At 43.3% G+C, this 18262-nt stretch overlaps 1 protein-coding gene across 1 annotated transcript in view; it reads right to left on the bottom strand.

Moving 5' to 3' along the window:
• Window positions 1-15450, bottom strand: part of HEATR3 (HEAT repeat containing 3) — a 39079-nt gene extending 23629 nt beyond the window's left edge. The window contains exons 1-7 of the mRNA XM_055552372.1: window positions 15150-15450; window positions 14848-15020; window positions 10208-10295; window positions 8721-8833; window positions 6344-6453; window positions 4043-4183; window positions 2320-2597 (exon numbers count right to left, since the gene is read on the bottom strand). Coding sequence (XP_055408347.1) covers window positions 2320-2597; window positions 4043-4183; window positions 6344-6453; window positions 8721-8833; window positions 10208-10295; window positions 14848-15020; window positions 15150-15284 — 1038 coding nt within the window. The 5' untranslated portion in view covers window positions 15285-15450. The remainder of the gene's footprint in view (window positions 1-2319; window positions 2598-4042; window positions 4184-6343; window positions 6454-8720; window positions 8834-10207; window positions 10296-14847; window positions 15021-15149) is intronic.
• Between the last annotated feature and the right edge of the window lie 2812 nt (window positions 15451-18262).

Here is an 18262-nt window from a genome sequence, read left to right as displayed (position 1 = left end):
CGCAGGGGTGGTTCTTCTCCCACCCCCAACCAGGGACGTCCGATCTCTCAGAGTCCCCAGGCAGCCCAAGTGGGATTCCCACTGCTCCCCTGATGGGATTTTGGGGTGGGGAAACGCAGTACAGATGCGTCCATCAGGATAAAGTGACCTGGTCAGCACGATGCCAGCCCCTGTGGAAGAGCCTCCGAGCGCCAATCTGTTACACCTGACGTTCCACACGTGAACCCCAGATCTGTAACTTACCTCCACGTGGCACCTGAGAAGATGTTGCTGGGGTTCTATCAACACCCTTTGGGATGAAAAGGCTCACAGCTATGCCTTTGTCTATCTTGTTTACCGACTTTAAACTCTACCCACTCTGACTCAGATGCACAAGAGAGATATGATATGGAGTTGCCAAGCAAACTCAAGGGCAGGAGGGACTTTTCATTTTTGTGTTCAACCCAGCACTTAACACAAAGCTTTGCACCTAACAGCCATTCACGGGGACTGAGAAAACAGCTCTTAACTACATTTGAGTGCTTTAGAACACCACCAATTCAGCTTTACAAGGCTCTGAATGTAAGAAGGTGGTACTCTGATGAGTTTATGCCCATTAAGAATTCTTTAGGGACTTCCTTGGCGTTCCAGTGGTTAGGACTCTGTGCTTCTAATGCTTCTAATTAATGCTTCTAATAGGACTCTGTGCTTCTAATGGGTTCAATCTGTGGTTGGGGAATTAAGATCCCACAGGCCACGTTGCTGTGTTGTTCAGTCACTAAGTCATGTCTGAGTCTTCTGACCCCCATGGACTCGTAGCCCACCAGGCTACTCTGTCCATCGGATTCTCCAGGCAAGAGTACCAGAGTGGTTGCCATTTCCTTATCCAGGGGATCTTTCTCACCTAGGAATCAAACCCAGGTCTCCTGCATTGCAGGCACTCTTTACCAACTGAGCTATGAGGGAATCCCACATGCCATGTGGTGTGGACAGAAAATAAATTTTAAAATGTTTAAAAAGAATTCTTTAAAAATAAATCTATCCAAACTTGAAGACACTGACTTAAGACACTTCTCAGATTCAGTTTCTCATACACGAATTAGGACAGGCCACACGTGCGACAGTAGAGAGGGTGAGAGGACATCCCTAGAGTCCTTCCAGATCAAGCATCACCATCTTTCCCTGGAATGACTTCGGCAGCCCCTGACTGGTTCTCCTGCCTCCAGGCCCCTCGAACAACACTAACCTGCTTTCACCATGCTGTCTGCCCCATCCTTTCAGACGGCTCAGGTCCACCAAGCCTCTCCTGAGAGTCTCTTCCTTTCTGCTCCCATCAGGGCTGAGTCAGCTGTGCCTACTCACTCAGAAGTCTGGGCACAGACCTATCACTGCTCTTAGCGCAGGTACTGTAATAAGTTAAAATTACGTGTCCATCCTTACAAGATGGAAAAGGTCCCTGAAGACAGGAAATACGTCTTATCATCTTTCTACCAGTAGCCTCTGGCACAGTGCCTGGGACTCAGCATAAGCACAGAAAATGCGCACCTGGATGAATAAAGCCCAGCTCGATGTCCTCCCTGGCTTTCTGAGGACTTGCTCTCCTCCTTGGGAAAAATGTTTTCCCAAAGAACAGCTCCATCTCTGCCGACGGGCTCAGCTGAAAAGTTGCCTGCACTGGAGACTGGTCGCCCACACCCCAACATCACACCCAGCACAAGTAAGCCACGATTACCCAGGCTGCAAACCTACAAACCATCATTAATTCTCAGGGTCACCCTACCTCCTCTGCTCAACAGTAGTGAGTAAATATAACTTTGGCTTGCTACTTTGGCTTAGTAAGGCTAAACTCTAAAGTAGAAGAGACAAGGTTACAAGGGACTATCTGAGCAAAGTAAAAATCCTTTAGTTTGAAGACAGTCTGGGAGAGAGTAGGAAACTTAAGTGAGATACAAATGTTAGGAAGAGGACCACATATTTTTCTTCTTGACCACACCATGCCACATGAAGTATCCTCGTTCACTGACCAGGAATCGAACCCATGTCCCCTGCCTTGGGAGCTCAGACTCTTCATCACATGACTGCATATTTCTCAAATACTGCAAAAGTACTGGTCTACCCATCTTTCAACTTCTCTACTATACAAATGTTTCATCTCAGATTTTTTTTCTCCTTTGGGAGATTTCTGATGTTTTAATGAGAGTTAATGGGAAAACATGGCTGTTTTTACGGAAATTCACTTTATAATTAATTGCTACAACCTTTTTTCCTACGAAGCTTAGGATATCTATTGAAAGAAAAGAGCTGTATTAATCTATGCTTGAAAGCACCAATCTGACTTACTGGAAGTAAATCTGAAATGAACGTTTTCCTTCTGACTTTCCTTCTATGAGGAATCTCTTCCATTTCCTCATCTTCCATCAGGTCATCACCATTAGCACTCTGTAGTGTGTCCTCAGTCTCCGCAGCGGTTTTTATCCTTTGAGTTTCAGCCTCCTTCATTTGAATAACCGTTTCGCCAGCATCCATTTCCAGAACTTCAGATAAGATCTTTAGTATGGCATTTATGATTTCTGCCTGACTCTTGGATGGAATAATGTCCTTTAGATTCCAAACTGTGCCTGTGGAAAAAAATAAGCATGAGGACAAAGAAATCGGCTGTGAAATCTTTTATTAAATACAGTGTCTACCATATTGGTTCTATAAGCTCAGGCATAATTTCAAGAAATCTCAGTCCTACTGCCTTTGTTGAGTTATTAAATGTCAAAAAGCTCTGCCCAGAGGCAGCTCCCTTTACTGCAGCGGTCCTTCACAATCGTCTCCCGTTCCTGGCATACAATGCCTTGCCCTGATAGAGAGCCAACAGACCGAGAAAACACCGATCGAGTTTCTTTTACAATGACAAATTAAGTTGCCTCGGCTTTCTTTCATCTTAACCTGAAATGCTCTCATGAGCAGTTTCTTACAGTCCAAGAGGGGAAAGGAATGCATTAAAATTCCAAGATCTCACGGACAAACCAGGGAGCAGGTTCTTGGTGCTGCACTTGTGAAACCAGAACAATAGCTACTGCGAAGTACACTAATTTTTAAAAAGGTGACAAAATAAAAATAGTTCTGCGGTATATTCTGCTATGTTAAAAAAGAACTGAAAGGAGTCAGACAGATCATTTGCAGATCCATATTAGCAGCATTATTCAATAACGAAAGAGTGAAGCAACCCAAGTGTCTACCCACGGACGGACGAACATACACGGGGAGCTGTTTAATGTGCACAGTGTCTCAGTTTTGCAGGATGGTTACACAACAGTGTGGATATACTTAACACAACTGTACACTTAAAGATGCTTAAGAAATATCATAAAGCGATTATCCTCCAATTAAAAAAAAAAAAATGGTTAAGAAGCGGGTGGAGCTCTCTGCTGGTCTAGTGGCTAGGGTTCAGCGCTTTCACTGTGGAGGCCAGGTTCAGTCCCTGGCTGGGAAACTAAAGACCCCGCAAGCAGAGCAGTGTAGCCAAAAAAAGAAAAACTTTAAAAATGGTAAAGATGGTAAATTTTATTTTGTGTGTATTTTATCAGTTTAGGAAAAAAACAAAACATCTCTCAAGATAAATTACCTTTGAAGACCAAACAAAGGGCAGGAGGAAAATACACAGTAAGTTACCTACTACTTACATGCCATCAGATTACTTCTGTATTTAGAAATTCTGGGGAGAAGCACTGGGGGTAAAGATCTTATAGGAAAGTGAGTGGTCATGTCTTAGATGCCTGCTGTCAACTTCTGAACTCACTGCTTCAAAAATAAGAGGGGGTCCTGACAGCACTATTTCTTTACCAGACAACAGGAGCTTGTTAAATTGAAAACACATCTAATCTTATAAGGCTTTGAAATTATGCAGAATCACTTGAATTAAAGGTTTCCATTTAAATATTAAAAATTTGAGAACAGACATAAGCACGGAAAGTCCTGATGTGGTGAAATGGGGGACTGATTGAATTCTGGCCTCTCCATTTCTGCCTGCTACAAGTCACTAAAATGCACACTATCGCAAGTGGTTCACTTTTACCTGCCACCAATGTCTTCAATAGAAGATACTCCATGGAACTGACAGGAGAAAGCATTGCTGATTCCAGCACGTGCAACGCTGGGGTACTGAAAGATTTCAGTAGCTCTGGGTTATCTTCGGTCACCGTCTGCAAACAATATGCTATAGAGACAAAAATCAAATATTCAGAAACAAGTCCGCTTGGATAATTTAAACCAAAATGACTCATCAAAAAAAATTTGCATCCTTAGAACTTCTCTGAACACATTTTGTAGGAGATTCACCCTTTTCCTCAAACATAGTTCGTGCAAATGAGGCTTCCCAAATTATCAGAGCTATGAAAGACTTTTCTTTTTTCTTAACTTATAATCCTTTACAGAACTATACTTTTATAAATTAAAAGGCTCTCAATTGCCGTGACAATGTGGAATTACTATAAACATTTATAAAGATTTGGCCTCAATTTCTGTACTCGTCGCAGACCAGGAGCAAACAGCCTGTAGGCTAAACACCAGCGCGTGGACAAGTGTTGTCTATGACAAGCCCTAGGTTTGGGGACATGTAAAAAATTCAGCATGATCTTAAAAGTTAATTTATGATACAGCACATTAAAGAAAAAAGGTATTTTATACAAAAATATGAGTAAATTAAGAGATGGGTAAAGTGTTAATAGACGTATGATTCATTCAGCACTTAACTCTTCTCTCGCAATTAAAACAAGATCATGGATTATAACTTGTAAATTAGAAATAATTAACTGAAAGTAGAAAACTGGGACTGCATGAAAAGCTTGACAGAGGAGACCTCTGACACACAAATGAGGAAGCCCAAATTTATTTTCTTTGAGATACTGCATTCCATAAAATCCATTTCTTTCCAGGTCTAAAAATTCCAAAGCAGATCATTTCCATCCAAATTAGTAGTCAAAATACATGTTATTATTGTGCTCTAGTCTGCATTCCAAAATACACTTATATACAAATCCGTATGTATGCATATATGAACATATACATATATCCAAGTGTAATTTTTTTTTCATTAAGACTACTTAAATTCAAAATTTAACAAAAAGCCAAGGTAAGTTGTGATTGCTAAGACAGCATGAGCTCAAAGAAAGCTGTATTAATACATAGCATGGAATTTCAGAATTTCACTTTACTATATATAAACTTTGCTTGATTTTCAAAACAGAAGCAATCTGACATTTGCCTTTAAAAAGTTATGAACCTAGCTAAGTGCCAAAGAAAATACTGCTATACACTGTAAAGTTAGTTTATTCTGATCCCCTTTTTTAAAAGTTCTTTTTAAAAGTTCTTTAGGAAAAAAACGAAATAACCAAATCTACAAAACTTAAGGCCCAAAAAACAGAAGCGAAGTTTTTCTTTTCAAAGCTATGAACTTTCCTGAAATTCTCTTATTGTAATAAAGACTGTCCTCTGAGACTAAAAGTCACCTGCCAATTTTCTAGTTCAAGTGTTTTTAAAATCCACATTTACTCACAAGTCTCCCCTCTGCCAAAGATTCCATTTTGAGAAACTGATTTAAAAATATTTCCCAATAGTATTTATTCCACTATTATTTTTTCCTTCTCTGTTCTATTTCCACTAGAGCCAAGAGAAACATCGGTAAGGGGAACACACTTCAGTAAGGGGAATAAACTTGTCCTTGCCAGGAGAAAAGTATAGTTAAATAAAAGGACAGATGCCTACTGTTATGAAGGGTTGAATAAAAAATGCTTCTTATCCATTATTTCTCCACTCGCCCCCCCGCATTCTATTGAGATAGAACCCACCCCCTGGTTTCTGTCTCCTCCCCCTGCTGAGTGAGGGCCCCCAGTGGCTTGTAACCCCACAGGCAGAAAGCGAGGGAGCCAAGGCTGCTAACGCTGCCAGACTCTGTTTTCCTTGTCTGGAAGGGAAGCAGGCCTACGTGAAATTCCAATCACTATCTTCCTCTCTCAAGAAAAGCAGAGGTTATCGTCTACATTCCAATTAACTTTGGCTCAAAGGCCTGGCAGTTGTGGGTTACTGCTTCTCCGTAAATGGGAGATAAAAACTTTCAAAAGTTAATAAAAACTTCTAAGAATGTTCAGACATTAGAAACCACATATGCTCACATAATCCCTTTCCTCCCTCTTAGAGACAAAAGCAGGAAAACTGCATGAATAATTAAAGAATTAATCACACATTTTAAAAGATTCAGAATAGAACTCAGCGATGCATTTACATACAATGAGAAAAAAAAAATCACTCCCGTAGAATAAATAAGTTATGTCTGAATAAAAAATCTTGAATAAGGGCACACAAACTTTTCTTCACTTACCTACTGAAATAGCCAGGTCAACATTGGTGGAAAACCTACTTAAATACTTTAATACAATCTCCAAACACCCTTCTTTGTTGAATATAGATACTGCTCTACTACTGCATTCACTAAATTGAAGGGGGAAAAAAAAGTTTTACTATTCACATTTTAACATTAAGAAATCAACCACAGAAATTCATGAAAAAATAATTAGGCTTTATAAAAGAACCAGAATTGTAGTCAACCCCCCACCATTTTTACAGATGAAGAAATTAATGCCCATTCATAGTCACTGTGCATGAATACAGCTGGCTATCTGAATTTTTATTCCAATTACAGTACAATATATTAGCCAATCTCTTTATCTACATGCCAGCTTCCTTACAGGAGGTTAAAGATGGAAAAGACCTTAGAAATCATTTGCTTCAATTCCTCTTTCTGTGGACAAGGAAACCCATACCCCCAAAGGTAAAGTGATCTGTCCATTGATCATACATTTTGTTAGTGGTGAGTCCCTGGATCCAGTCTACCTGTCTTTCCACTATATCACAGTAATAATAAATTAAAGTAAGGATTAAAGGCCTCTATTTTTATCATATAAAAAGCACACGTTTAAAAGAAAGTAAAACTAAGTTTTAATTATTCCATCTAGACTGCTATAATGATAACATTCTGCAATCTTCAACAGAGAAACTGTTACAAAAAATATTTTTGAAATTACAGTATCTTCTAATACAAGAATCAGAATGAATGTAATCAATGTTATTAATTGACATACATGCTAAATATAGGGTAAACAGTTACTGATAACAATTTTATTCATGGTTCCAGAGAAGCATATTCCTCTAGACATACCACATACACACATGACAGATTAACCACTGACAGAGCTGACTAAATGATTAAATCCAATCCTGCTGTCTAAAGATAAACTATTTCCTGTCTGCGTATCCATCTATCCCTCCTTCCATCTAGTTACTGCCACACTGCTATGAACCTCCCCTCAAGAAGCCCACAGCAAGCTCACGTATAGTCAGGAAAATAAAGCATATATATGTTAAGATAATAAAACATATACATGTGTAAACATAATTTAAACATAAACTATGCAACGAAAGTGTTAAGAGCTATGATAACCAGAAATGATATAGATAGGGCTCACGGGCACTCAGGAAAGAAAGATTACTAGACCACTTTTTCAGGCACTTTTCAAAGAAAATTTTTTTTTCATTTCCAAATTCAAAAATTAAAAAAAAAACACTGCAAATTCAACAATTTATATAAGTTAAAGTTATTAGAAAAACAGCACGCACTAGCTTGCCTGCGTGCCATTTCCTCAAATCTGACCTCTCCTATTTCCCTGGTGGAATGCGTCCACTAGTTCAAAATGAAATCACAGGGACTTCCCTGGTGGTCCAGTGGTTAGGACTCTGCGCTTCCACTGCTGGGGGCCCAGGTCTGATCCCTGGTCGGGGATTTAAGACCGCTCAAGCCGAGTGGTGCAGCCAAAAAAAGCAAGAAAGAAACCATAGGCAAGTTTGACTGCCTGTAGGTAGTCAAGCAGTGCAGGCAGCTTTCCAGGATCCAACCTAACCTTGTATTCTGAGAGATACCTCTAAGAGGTCAGAAATAACCATGGCTGTTGATGGAAAATAAGGAACTATGACAGACTCCAGCTAGAAATGTGGTCCAATAAAATGGGGCAGGAAAAAAAAAATCCAGGTTGTGTTTCTAGCCATCTCCATTCCTAAAAGCATGCCTCCATCTCCAAGTCCCCTTCCACTGCTACAATGATGGAATGGAGCGTGGTCTCCTTTCCACTGGGGCCAAAGGAGCTCTTCTCGGACATTGACTTCCCTGTCAAATGGCACTCACCAAGGTCCGTGGTCCCTGTCTCAGTCCAGATCAAAGTATCTATTGCACTGGAGCTGGCCAGCTTTAAGACAACTGCTGCTTAAGGTACACAGGCAGTGGGGGAGGAAGGGGTGCAGGGACCACCAATGACCACAATTTCTCTTATTTCTGTTGGCAGCAATAACTGGATAGAAGAGTTGTAAAGCAAGGCAAGATGCAGTGGGACTTCCCTGGCAGTCCAGTGGTTAAGACTCCGAGGAGCACTGACACAGGTTCAATGCCTGGTTAGGGAACTAGGATTCTGCATGCCACACAGAAAGGCAAAAAAATAAAAAAAGATACAGTGATGCTACGAGGACAAGGGCTTGGGAAGGACAGCTGATCTTAGGCCACTTGACGAGATCTGCTACCAAGCATTAACAGATGCATTAGCAGATTTACAGGCCTACAAAGGAGAACAGAGATTCCTCTGCAGTTTAACAGAGAGAGTAGAAGCCTGAGTAGTGTTGAAGCAGGAAGATGCATCTGGAAAGCATCTTACCATATATTCCACAGCACGTTTATGGCCTCGTTGGCTATGTTTTCAATAGAATTTTTGTTCTGATCTTTTTTTTTCTGAGGAGACATCTCATTTGAATCCAGTCCAGTACTACACTGTAAACAAATACCACGATTAGCACCTTTGTTCAAAAGAATAAACAAGCAGAAATGCAAAAGGCAGTGAAGCATCACAAAAACTAAACATCAAAAATGACAGTTAACACCAGCCCATCAAGTTCTCACAAGTCACTGTACAAGCTGGATATAAAGCATTTCACATCTTAAGTGAAAATGTAAAATCAATACAAAATATTTTATCTAACTTGGTCAAGATAATATATAAGGCAAAGAAAAATAATCCATAATAAGAGCTAACATCTATACGGCATCTTCTAAGTGCGAGGCACTATTCTAAGCATTCCATGTCTATTAAGTCATTTAATTGTCACGACAGACCTATAACGCAGATGAACTATTATCCCCAATCTCCTGCTACAAATGGGAAAGTGAGGTACAGAGAGCCTGCTGAGGGCGCAGCCTAGTATCTAGTGAAGCGGGATTCAGATCCAGGCATCCTGGCTCCAAAGTGGGTGCTCTGAACCCCTCTGCAGTTCTGCCCGCTCCTACAATCCATGACATCCTCTCCATCAGGCTTCTCAAACTTGGCACTGCTGACATTTTGAACGGGATGATTCTTTGCTGTGGTGCACGTGGGACACTTTGCTGTCACGCCCAGTGTAGGATGCTTAGCGGCACCCTTGGCCTCTAGGCACTACCAGTAGCAACCCCTCGTCCAAAGCTGTGGCAATCAAAAATGGCTCCAGACATTGCCAAACGTCCCCTGCAGGGCACATCACCCCCACGAGAATTACTGTTCTAAAGGGACAAGATGTCTTTTCCCTTGGATGATGGTGTTTCTTATCAAACCTGGATATTCTTTCTACGGCCTCAAGTGAAAATTACCCATCAATACAGAACAGTGGACCAGAGGCATGACAGGGGGAGAATTCCTTAATCCCTGAACTGCATCTTGCAATAAAGGTGGTACATTAGAAAATTTGAAAAATTAATCTAGTCTTCTCAGCAAATTCTTAATGTCCATGCTTGAGCTTCCTCCTCTGTAAAACAGGAATAACAAAGAATACCTGCCAAATAGGATTGCTTTGAGGATTCAGTAAAATAACACACAAGACACATAATTAAGCATCCAATAAACACAAATTATTTTTATCCTATGAAGCTTGACGTCTAAAGGAGGCAGTCTATACTTTTAGGAAGGTCTTTTCCAACAAGCAGATAAATAAAGGTAGCAGGGATAAACTAGAGACTAGTGTCAACGATGAGAGATCAGTGTTTGCAGGAAAAGAAACACAATTCCTACAGAATGTTTTGAGGGGAGACAACATGACACCAAAGTACTTAGAAACAAGACAGAACCCCACACTGTTCGAGTGCGTGCACTAACAGAGACTTGGGAAAGCAGCATACCTCTTTCAGCAGTGCAACCAGCGGGGTCATGATATCCTTGGTCACCATGTCATCACAGACTTCGAAACCGCCACAAGCGCTGAGATTTCTACACAAGAAGTTTAAAACACACCAGTTTCAGATCACATGTCATGAAACATACTAAGCACTGAAGTTTATTTCTGTCTACCCATACTTAACATTTCCCGTTTGAAATAGCTTTACAATTCCTCTAAGACACTGAAGAACCAATCCACAGAATTCCACCTGCTCTGATCCTTGCTCTACATGAAGTAAACAGATGACTCTGTCTTGTAACAGTGTAATTCTCAGGACTGAGGCAGTACCCAGGGAGAGGGAAGACTTCTATTTAATGTAAATCAATTACTGCCTGATCTTATTTTTTTGGCCATGCCATGCTGCTTATGGAAACTTAGCTCCCTGACCAGGGATTGAACCTGCTCCCTCAGCAGTGAGAGCTCAGAGTCTTAACCCCTGGACTGCTAGGGAATTCTCCTGCCTGATCTTGTATGAAGGGACCTTTTCCTGGAGTCAAGACTTCAAGGATCGGAAGGGTGAGGCTACTGAGAATGACCTTCCCTGAAACAATCCTGACTACATTTAATTGTAAAGACATGGCTTACCCTCTGAGTGCACCGCACTGAGCTAGGCACTCAGGCTATGAAGAGAAATGAGAAGATGTCTCACCATCGTCCAGGAGCTCCCAGTGCATGTGTTGTTTTCTCCATCAACTGGTTAATTCCCCCTCACCCCCCAGATCTTACCTCAAACATCAAGCCCTTAGTTTTTTTCCCCGAACCCCTTCCCACAGCACCTTTTGTAAATATCATTGGTTGTAATTACACACTTACATGATTATTTGCATAATGCTTGCCTCCCTCAATACTGTTAAGATCCATTAAGGACTGAAATTATTTGTCTTGTTCACTCCCACTAGCCCACTGCCTACCACTGCAGGCCCTCAATATAAACCTACTACATTAATGAATGAAACAGAATAAATAGAGAGCTATGAGAACTACTGAATTTAACTCAGATGACCATTATATCTACTACTGCGGGCAGGAATCCCTCAGAAGAAATGGAGTAGCCATCATGGTCAACAAAAGAGTCCAAAATGCAGTACTTGGATGCAATCTCAAAAACGACAGAATGATCTCTGTTTGTTTTCAAGGCAAATAATTCAATATCACAGTAATCCAAGTCTATGCCCCAACCAGTAACGCTGAAGAAGCTGAAGTTGAACAGTTCTATGAAGACCTACAAGACCTTTTAGAACTAACACTCAAAAAAGATGTCCTTTTCATTATAGGGGACTGGAATGCAAAAGTAGGAAGTCAAGAAACACCTGGAGTGACAGGTAAATTTGGGCTTGGAATACGGAATGAAGCAGGGCAAAGGCTAATAGAGTTTTGCCAAGAAAATGCACTGGTCATAACACACACCCTTTTCCAACAACACAAGAGAAGACTCTATACATGGACATCACCAGATGGTCAACACCGAAATCAGATTGATTATATTCTTTGCAGCCAAGGATGGAGAAGCTCTATACAGTCAGCAAAAACAAGACCAGGAGCTGACTGTGGCTCAGATCATGAACTCCTTATTGCCAAATTCAGATGTAAATTGAAGAAAGTCGGGAAAACCACTAGACCATTCAGGCATGACCTAAATCGAATCCCTTATGATTATGCAGTGGAAGTGAGAAATAGATTTAAGGGCCTAGATCTGATAGATAGACTGCCTGATGAGCTATGGAATGAGGTTCGTGACACTGTACAGGAGACAGGGATCAAGACCATCCCCATGGAAAAGAAATGCAAAAAAGCAAAATGGCTGTCTGGGGAGGCCTTACAAATAGCTGTGAAAAGAAGAGAAGCGAAAAGCAAAGGAGAAAAGGAAAGATAAAAACATCTGAATGCAGAGTTCCAAAGAATAGCAAGAAGATATAAGAAAGCCTTCTTCAGCAATCAATGCAAAGAAATAGAGGAAAACAACAGAATGGGAAAGACTAGAGATCTCTTCAAGAAAATCAGACATACCAAAGGAACATTTCATGCAAAGATGGGCTCGATAAAGGACAGAAATGGTATGGACCTAACAGAAGCAGAAGATATTAAGAGGAGATGGCAAGAATACACAGAAGAACTGTACAAAAAAGATCTTCACGACCCAGATAATCACGATGGTGTGATCACTCACCTAGAGCCAGACATCCTGGAATGTGAAGTCAAGTGGGCCTTAGAAAGCATCACTACGAACAAAGCTTGTGGAGGTGATAGAATTCCAGTTGAGCTATTCCAAATCCTGAAAGATGATGCTGTGAAAGAGCTGCACTCAATATGCCAGCAAATTTGGAAAACTCAGCAGGGGCCACAGGACTGGAAAAGGTCAGTTTTCATTCCAGTCCCAAAGAAAGGCAATGCCAAAGAATGCTCAAACTACTGTACAATTGCACTCATCTCAACACGCTAGTAAAGTAATGCTCAAAATTCTCCAAGCCAGGCTTCAGCAATATGTGAACCGTGAACTTCCTGATGTTCAAGCTGGTTTTAGAAAAGGCAGAGGAACCAGAGATCAAATTGCCAACATCCGCTGGATCATGGAAAAAGCAAGCGAGTTCCAGAAAAACATCTATTTCTGCTTTATTGACTATGCCAAAGCCTTTGACTGTGTGCATCACAATAAACTGTGGAAAATTCTGAAAGAGATGGGAATACCAGACCACCTGATCTGCCTCTTGAGAAATCTGTATGCAGGTCAGGAAGCAACAGTTAGAACTGGACATGGAACAACAGACTGGTTCCAAATAGGAAAAGGAGTACGTCAAGGCTGTATACTGTCACCCTGCTTATTTAACTTACATGCAGAGTACATCATGAGAAACACTGGACTAGAAGAAACACAAGCTGGAATCAAGATTGCTGGGAGAAATATCAATAACCTCAGATATGCAGATGACACCACCCTTATGGCAGAAAGTGAAGAGGAACTCAAAAGCCTCTTGATGAAGGTGAAAGTGGAGAGTGAAAAAGTTGGCCTAAAGCTCAACATTCAGAATACGAAGATCATGGCATCCGGTCCCACCACTTCATGGGAAATAGATGGGGAAACAGTGTCAGACTTTATTTTTGTGGGCTCCAAAATCACTGCAGATGGTGACTGCAGCCATGAAATTAAAAGACGCTTACTCCTTGGAAGGAAAGTTATGACCAACCTAGATAGCATATTCAAAAGCAGTGACACTACTTTGCCAACAAAGGTCCGTCTGGTCAAGGCTATGGTTTTTCCTGTGGTCATGTATGGATGTGAGAGTTGGACTGTGAAGAAGGCTGAGCGCTGAAGAACTGATGCTTTTGAACTGTGGTGTTGGAGAAGACTCTTGAGAGTCCCTTGGACTGCAAGGAGATCCAATCAGTCCATTCTGAAGGAGATCAGCCCTGGGATTTTTTTGGAAGGAATGATGCTAAAGCTGAAACTCCCAATACTTTGGCCACCTCATGCAAAGAGTTGACTCATTGGAAAAGACTCTGATGCTGGGTCTGATGCTGGGAGGGATTGGGGGCAAGAGGAGAAGGGGACGACAGAGGATGAGATGGCTGGATGGCATCACTGACTCGATGGACGTGAGTCTGAGTGAACTCCGGGAGTTGGTGATGGACAGGGAGGCCTGGCGTGCTGTGATTCATGGGGTTGCAAAGAGTCGGACACGACTGAGCGACTGATCTGATCTGATCTGATGAGAACTACAAATATTAACTTCACTCTGGCCCCCTCTACAGTCCATTCTCAGTGCAGCTACCAGCCCTTTTGAAAAGGCAAATTAGACCCGTCTCTCTAGCTTAGAATAGGTCCTTAAGCTCTGCACCAGAGTCCTTATCTGTCTCTCCAGCTGGAATCCCTATAATGTGCACCCTCTACTCTGCTCAGCCACATAATCTTCCCTTTCCTTAACCGTGCCAAGCCCTCTGCTGTTGGTACTCCATGTCAGGAATGCTTTTCCCCTTGTGTGTCCACCTCTGGCTCTAGGCTACCTCAGCTCTTAGATCACAAATGTTATCTAGAGATTATCCAATTTAAAGTAACTCCTCACCTCCGGCTATCACCTCCTTGGTTTCTCCATACCACCTCTTAAAACCTAATATTACGTTCCATCTGGTTACTAGTTCCCTGTCTGCATCAACATGGTTCTGTGAAGGCACAGATCCTGGCTGTCTTGTTCAGTGTTCTGCTTTCTCAAAATCCCTCGCGTTTAGAAAATCTGGCACATACAATGGAAGAGTTCACCGAACCTCAGGACTCTATGAAGTCTCCTTGGGGAGGGTACAACGTGCGCTAATAAGCCTTGAGCAGAGGACGCTTGGCAGATGGCTACTGCAGTTGAAGCAGTCAGGCGGACAGATGGAATACGGGTAGTTCGGGGCTCATGAGGTCCTCCGGAATCCGAAGCCTGAGTTCAGATCCCTCCTCTGCAAACAGGAGAGCATAGCCAGTTCTTGGCCCTCCCGAGCTGTGCCGCAGACAAGAGCACTGAGGATGAAACCCATGAGCGACGGTGCCAGGCGCACAGGAGGCGCTGGCTGGACGCCGATGCCCGGATCCGAGGGCACCAGCCCGGATCCCCCTTCCCCGCTCACCTCAGTGCGCCGGCAGCTGTTTCCCTCACCGCCAGACTGGGATCGAGCAGCAGCGGCCCGAGGCGGCGCACGGCGTCCCGGCGAGCCAGGCTCGGGAGCACCGGCCGCTGCTGCACCAGCCGGGCCAGCCCCGCGCAGGCGCACTCGCGGACTTCGGCGCTCGGGTGCTGAAGCTGCGGGACAGAGCAAGTGGTCAGGGGGACAGCAGAGCGCACGCGCAGGGGCGCGCGGCACGGCTGGGGGCCTCGGCGCCCCTGCTCCCCCGCCCCTCCCCGCGCGGCCCCGGCGAGCCCTCGCCTCACTTTTTCCAGCAGCTCCGCCGCTGGCCCGTCGTCCTCCTCTGGCTCCGTCCCGTTCGCCCCCGCCGCCTCGGCCTGACAGTCGCCCGTAGGCGAGAACTGAGGTCGCTTGAAGCGCTTCGTCCGGCTCTTGCCCATTGCGAAGTGCGCTGTGGTGGAGTGTGGGGGTGGGAAGACCGAGAGAGGAGGGCTACAGCAAGACGGTGCAGGCGGGCAGGAGGGTCTTGCAACCTAGGGGTTTACGTGCCACTGCTCAGCTGGGCCGGATGACGGCCCGCGCCCACATGGAGAAGCACTGCGCTTGCGCTTGGCGAGTCGGCGGCGGGGGCGGGGGTCAGGCGCCGGGAGCGCGCAGGCGTAGAGGGGACGGCGGGCGGGGCCAGGCCTTACGGAGAGGCAGGTCCTGGGGACCTGCTCGGAAGAGGAAAGGTTGCGTTTGAACGATGGCACTGTCTCCTCCTCCACTGAGCTAGTGACGTCTATCAAGAAACTGAATCTGCCAAACCTTTACGTATTTCCATAATAATCGAGGGCGATTAAGGATACCTAACTTGCCTAACCTTAGTGTGAGGCTTAACAAAATACCATGTAAAGCCCCTAACTCCAAACCTGATATGTGTATTATAGTTGATACTCAAAAAATATTATCCTCTCCTATCCTTTGTGCTCAGTCCTGTCCGACTCTTTGCGACCCCATGGATATGGAATTTTCCAGGCAAGAATACTGGAGTGTGTTGCCATTTCCTTCTCCAGAGGCTCTTCTCCGACCCAGGGATCAAGCACACGTGTCTGGCATCTCCTGCATTGGCAGGCGGTTTCTTTACCACTAGTGCCCCAAAATATTAACCATGATTTTATTCGGTGCCTAGCCCAGGTCCTGTCCTAGACAAGGTCCATGTATTGGTCCATAAGATGGACTCCCTAAGAAGTTGCTTAATCTTCCTGCCTCAGTTTCCTCATCAGTGAAATAGGGATACCAATAATATATACCCAATGAAGTTGTAATGAGAAAAACTAGTCTAATGTTTGTAAGACACTAAGACAGAGACTGGCACAAAATAAGCATGATATAAATGTTTGGTTGAAACTTTTACTTAACAGAAGGATTCTTTCACAAATATTTACTGAGTACCAGGTGCAGTGTGGGGCATTGAGATAAAGCAATAACCAAGACAGATATGGACCCTACCCTTGTCCTTATGGAGTTTACAGTTTAGTGAGAGGTGTGTTAAATAATATATAATTATATGAATAACTATTTAATTACAATTATGGTAAGTAATAAGAAAGGAGGAAAGTATAGGAGAATCTTACATACTCTTTTGGAGAAGGCAATGGCAGCCCACTCCAGTACTCTTGCCTGGAAAATTCCATGGATGGAGGAGCCTGGTAGGCTGCAGTCCATGAGGTCGCTAAGAGTCGGACATGACTGAGCAACTTCACTTTCACTTTTCACTTCATGCATTGGAGAAGGAAATGGCAACCCACTCCAGTGTTCTTGCCTGGAGAATCCCAGGGACGGGGGAGCCTGGTGGGCTGCTGTCTGTGGGGTCGCACAGAGTCAGACACAACTGAAGTGACTTAGCATAGCATAGCATATGTACTCTTTATAATTACGTGTATATATTGAGCACCCAATAGATACATAGCTTGCAGGTCAACAATGTATGGGAGAAAAGTTCCACTCCATGCAACCCTGCCCTCAAAGAGTTGACTTTCTAGTAAGGGAAATGATTAATTACTTTAGCATATTTTGGAAAATAATCATGGAGGTGTAAGTAAAGTTGTACAGAAGCGTGTGCCTATCAAAGACCAGGTTTAGGTACAGGGAAAAGTTGAAACCCCAGGCATACATTGGTAACCTTAATTTCCTAGATCTCTCTTATCTGGTTACTGATCTGTACACTTCCCTAGTCCAGGCTATTGTCTGCTCTTGTCTTGTTACATGGCCTTCTGGCCTTGCTTTCCCCACTCTGCCCATCTATAGAGCAGCTGGAGTGATTTTTTTTTTTTCAAACTGAAATATCCTTCCAACTTTCTCATATGTACTCCTTTGCTTGAAACCTTTCAGTGGCTTCACTTTCTCTTAGGACAGGGATCAAAACCTTGGCTGGCTGCAGTGTCTCATTCCAGCCTCCAGCTTCATCTCATGTCACCTCTTGCATCCAGTCCTTTAGCCACCCTCCAAAGGGCCAACCTCTCTCCTGCCTTAGGATTTTGGACAAGCCCCAGACCCAGCCCGTGTCCTGGTGAATGCAAGAGTCGCTTCTTCATAGATGCCGCTTCTGATTTTGAAGCCTGAGATGGATCTCTCTTGAAATGACATTTATCTTGTTCCTTTGCTTCAAAGCACAGTTCAAAATTACAACTATACACAAGGAAATTTAAGTTATAAGTATGCCCATGCTCTGTCCAACTGCACACTAAACCTTGTGAGGATAAGACTGCCTGTTTTAACACATCACTGTCTTCTCAACACTGGCCAAAACCTGGCACAAAATAAGCATGCCATTTTTTTAAATGAATAGAGACCACCCTGATGCTGGGAGGGATTGGGGGCAGGAGGAGAAGGGGACGACAGAGGATGAGATGGCTGGATGGTATCACCGACTCAATGGACATGAGTTTGAGTAAACTCCGGGAGTTGGTGATGGACAGGGAGGCCTGGTTTGCTGCAATTCATGGGGTCGCAAAGAGTCAGACACGACTGAGCAACTGAACTGAACTGAACTGAAAGAGAAGGGCAAGCAATCTAGACAGAATAGGGAGAGATAGATTCTTGCTATTTCTCCCACTGTAGGGATGAGCAAAAAAAAAAAAAACGTTCAAAACCTTAAACCCAGGGAGAACTTTGGGATCTATTTCATTACTATCTCCTGTAAGAAATTAACATTTCTGCTAAAAAATACTGAACTATTTAATAGAGTTGGACCATAAAGAAGGCTGAGCGCTGAAGAATTGATGCTTTTGAATTGTGGTGCTGGAGAACACTCTTGAGAGTCCCTTGAACTGCAAAGAGATCAAACCAATCCATGCTAAAGGGAATCAACTCTGAATATTCATTGGAAGGCGTGATGTTGAAGCTCCAATCCTTTGACCACCTGATGCAAAGAGGT

The sequence above is a fragment of the Bubalus kerabau genome, chromosome 17, assembly GCF_029407905.1.
Source record: "Bubalus kerabau isolate K-KA32 ecotype Philippines breed swamp buffalo chromosome 17, PCC_UOA_SB_1v2, whole genome shotgun sequence".
Lineage (NCBI taxonomy): Eukaryota > Metazoa > Chordata > Mammalia > Artiodactyla > Bovidae > Bubalus > Bubalus kerabau.
The sequence above is the reverse complement of the archived record's forward strand: the minus strand, read 5'-3'. Positions and strand labels throughout refer to the sequence as shown.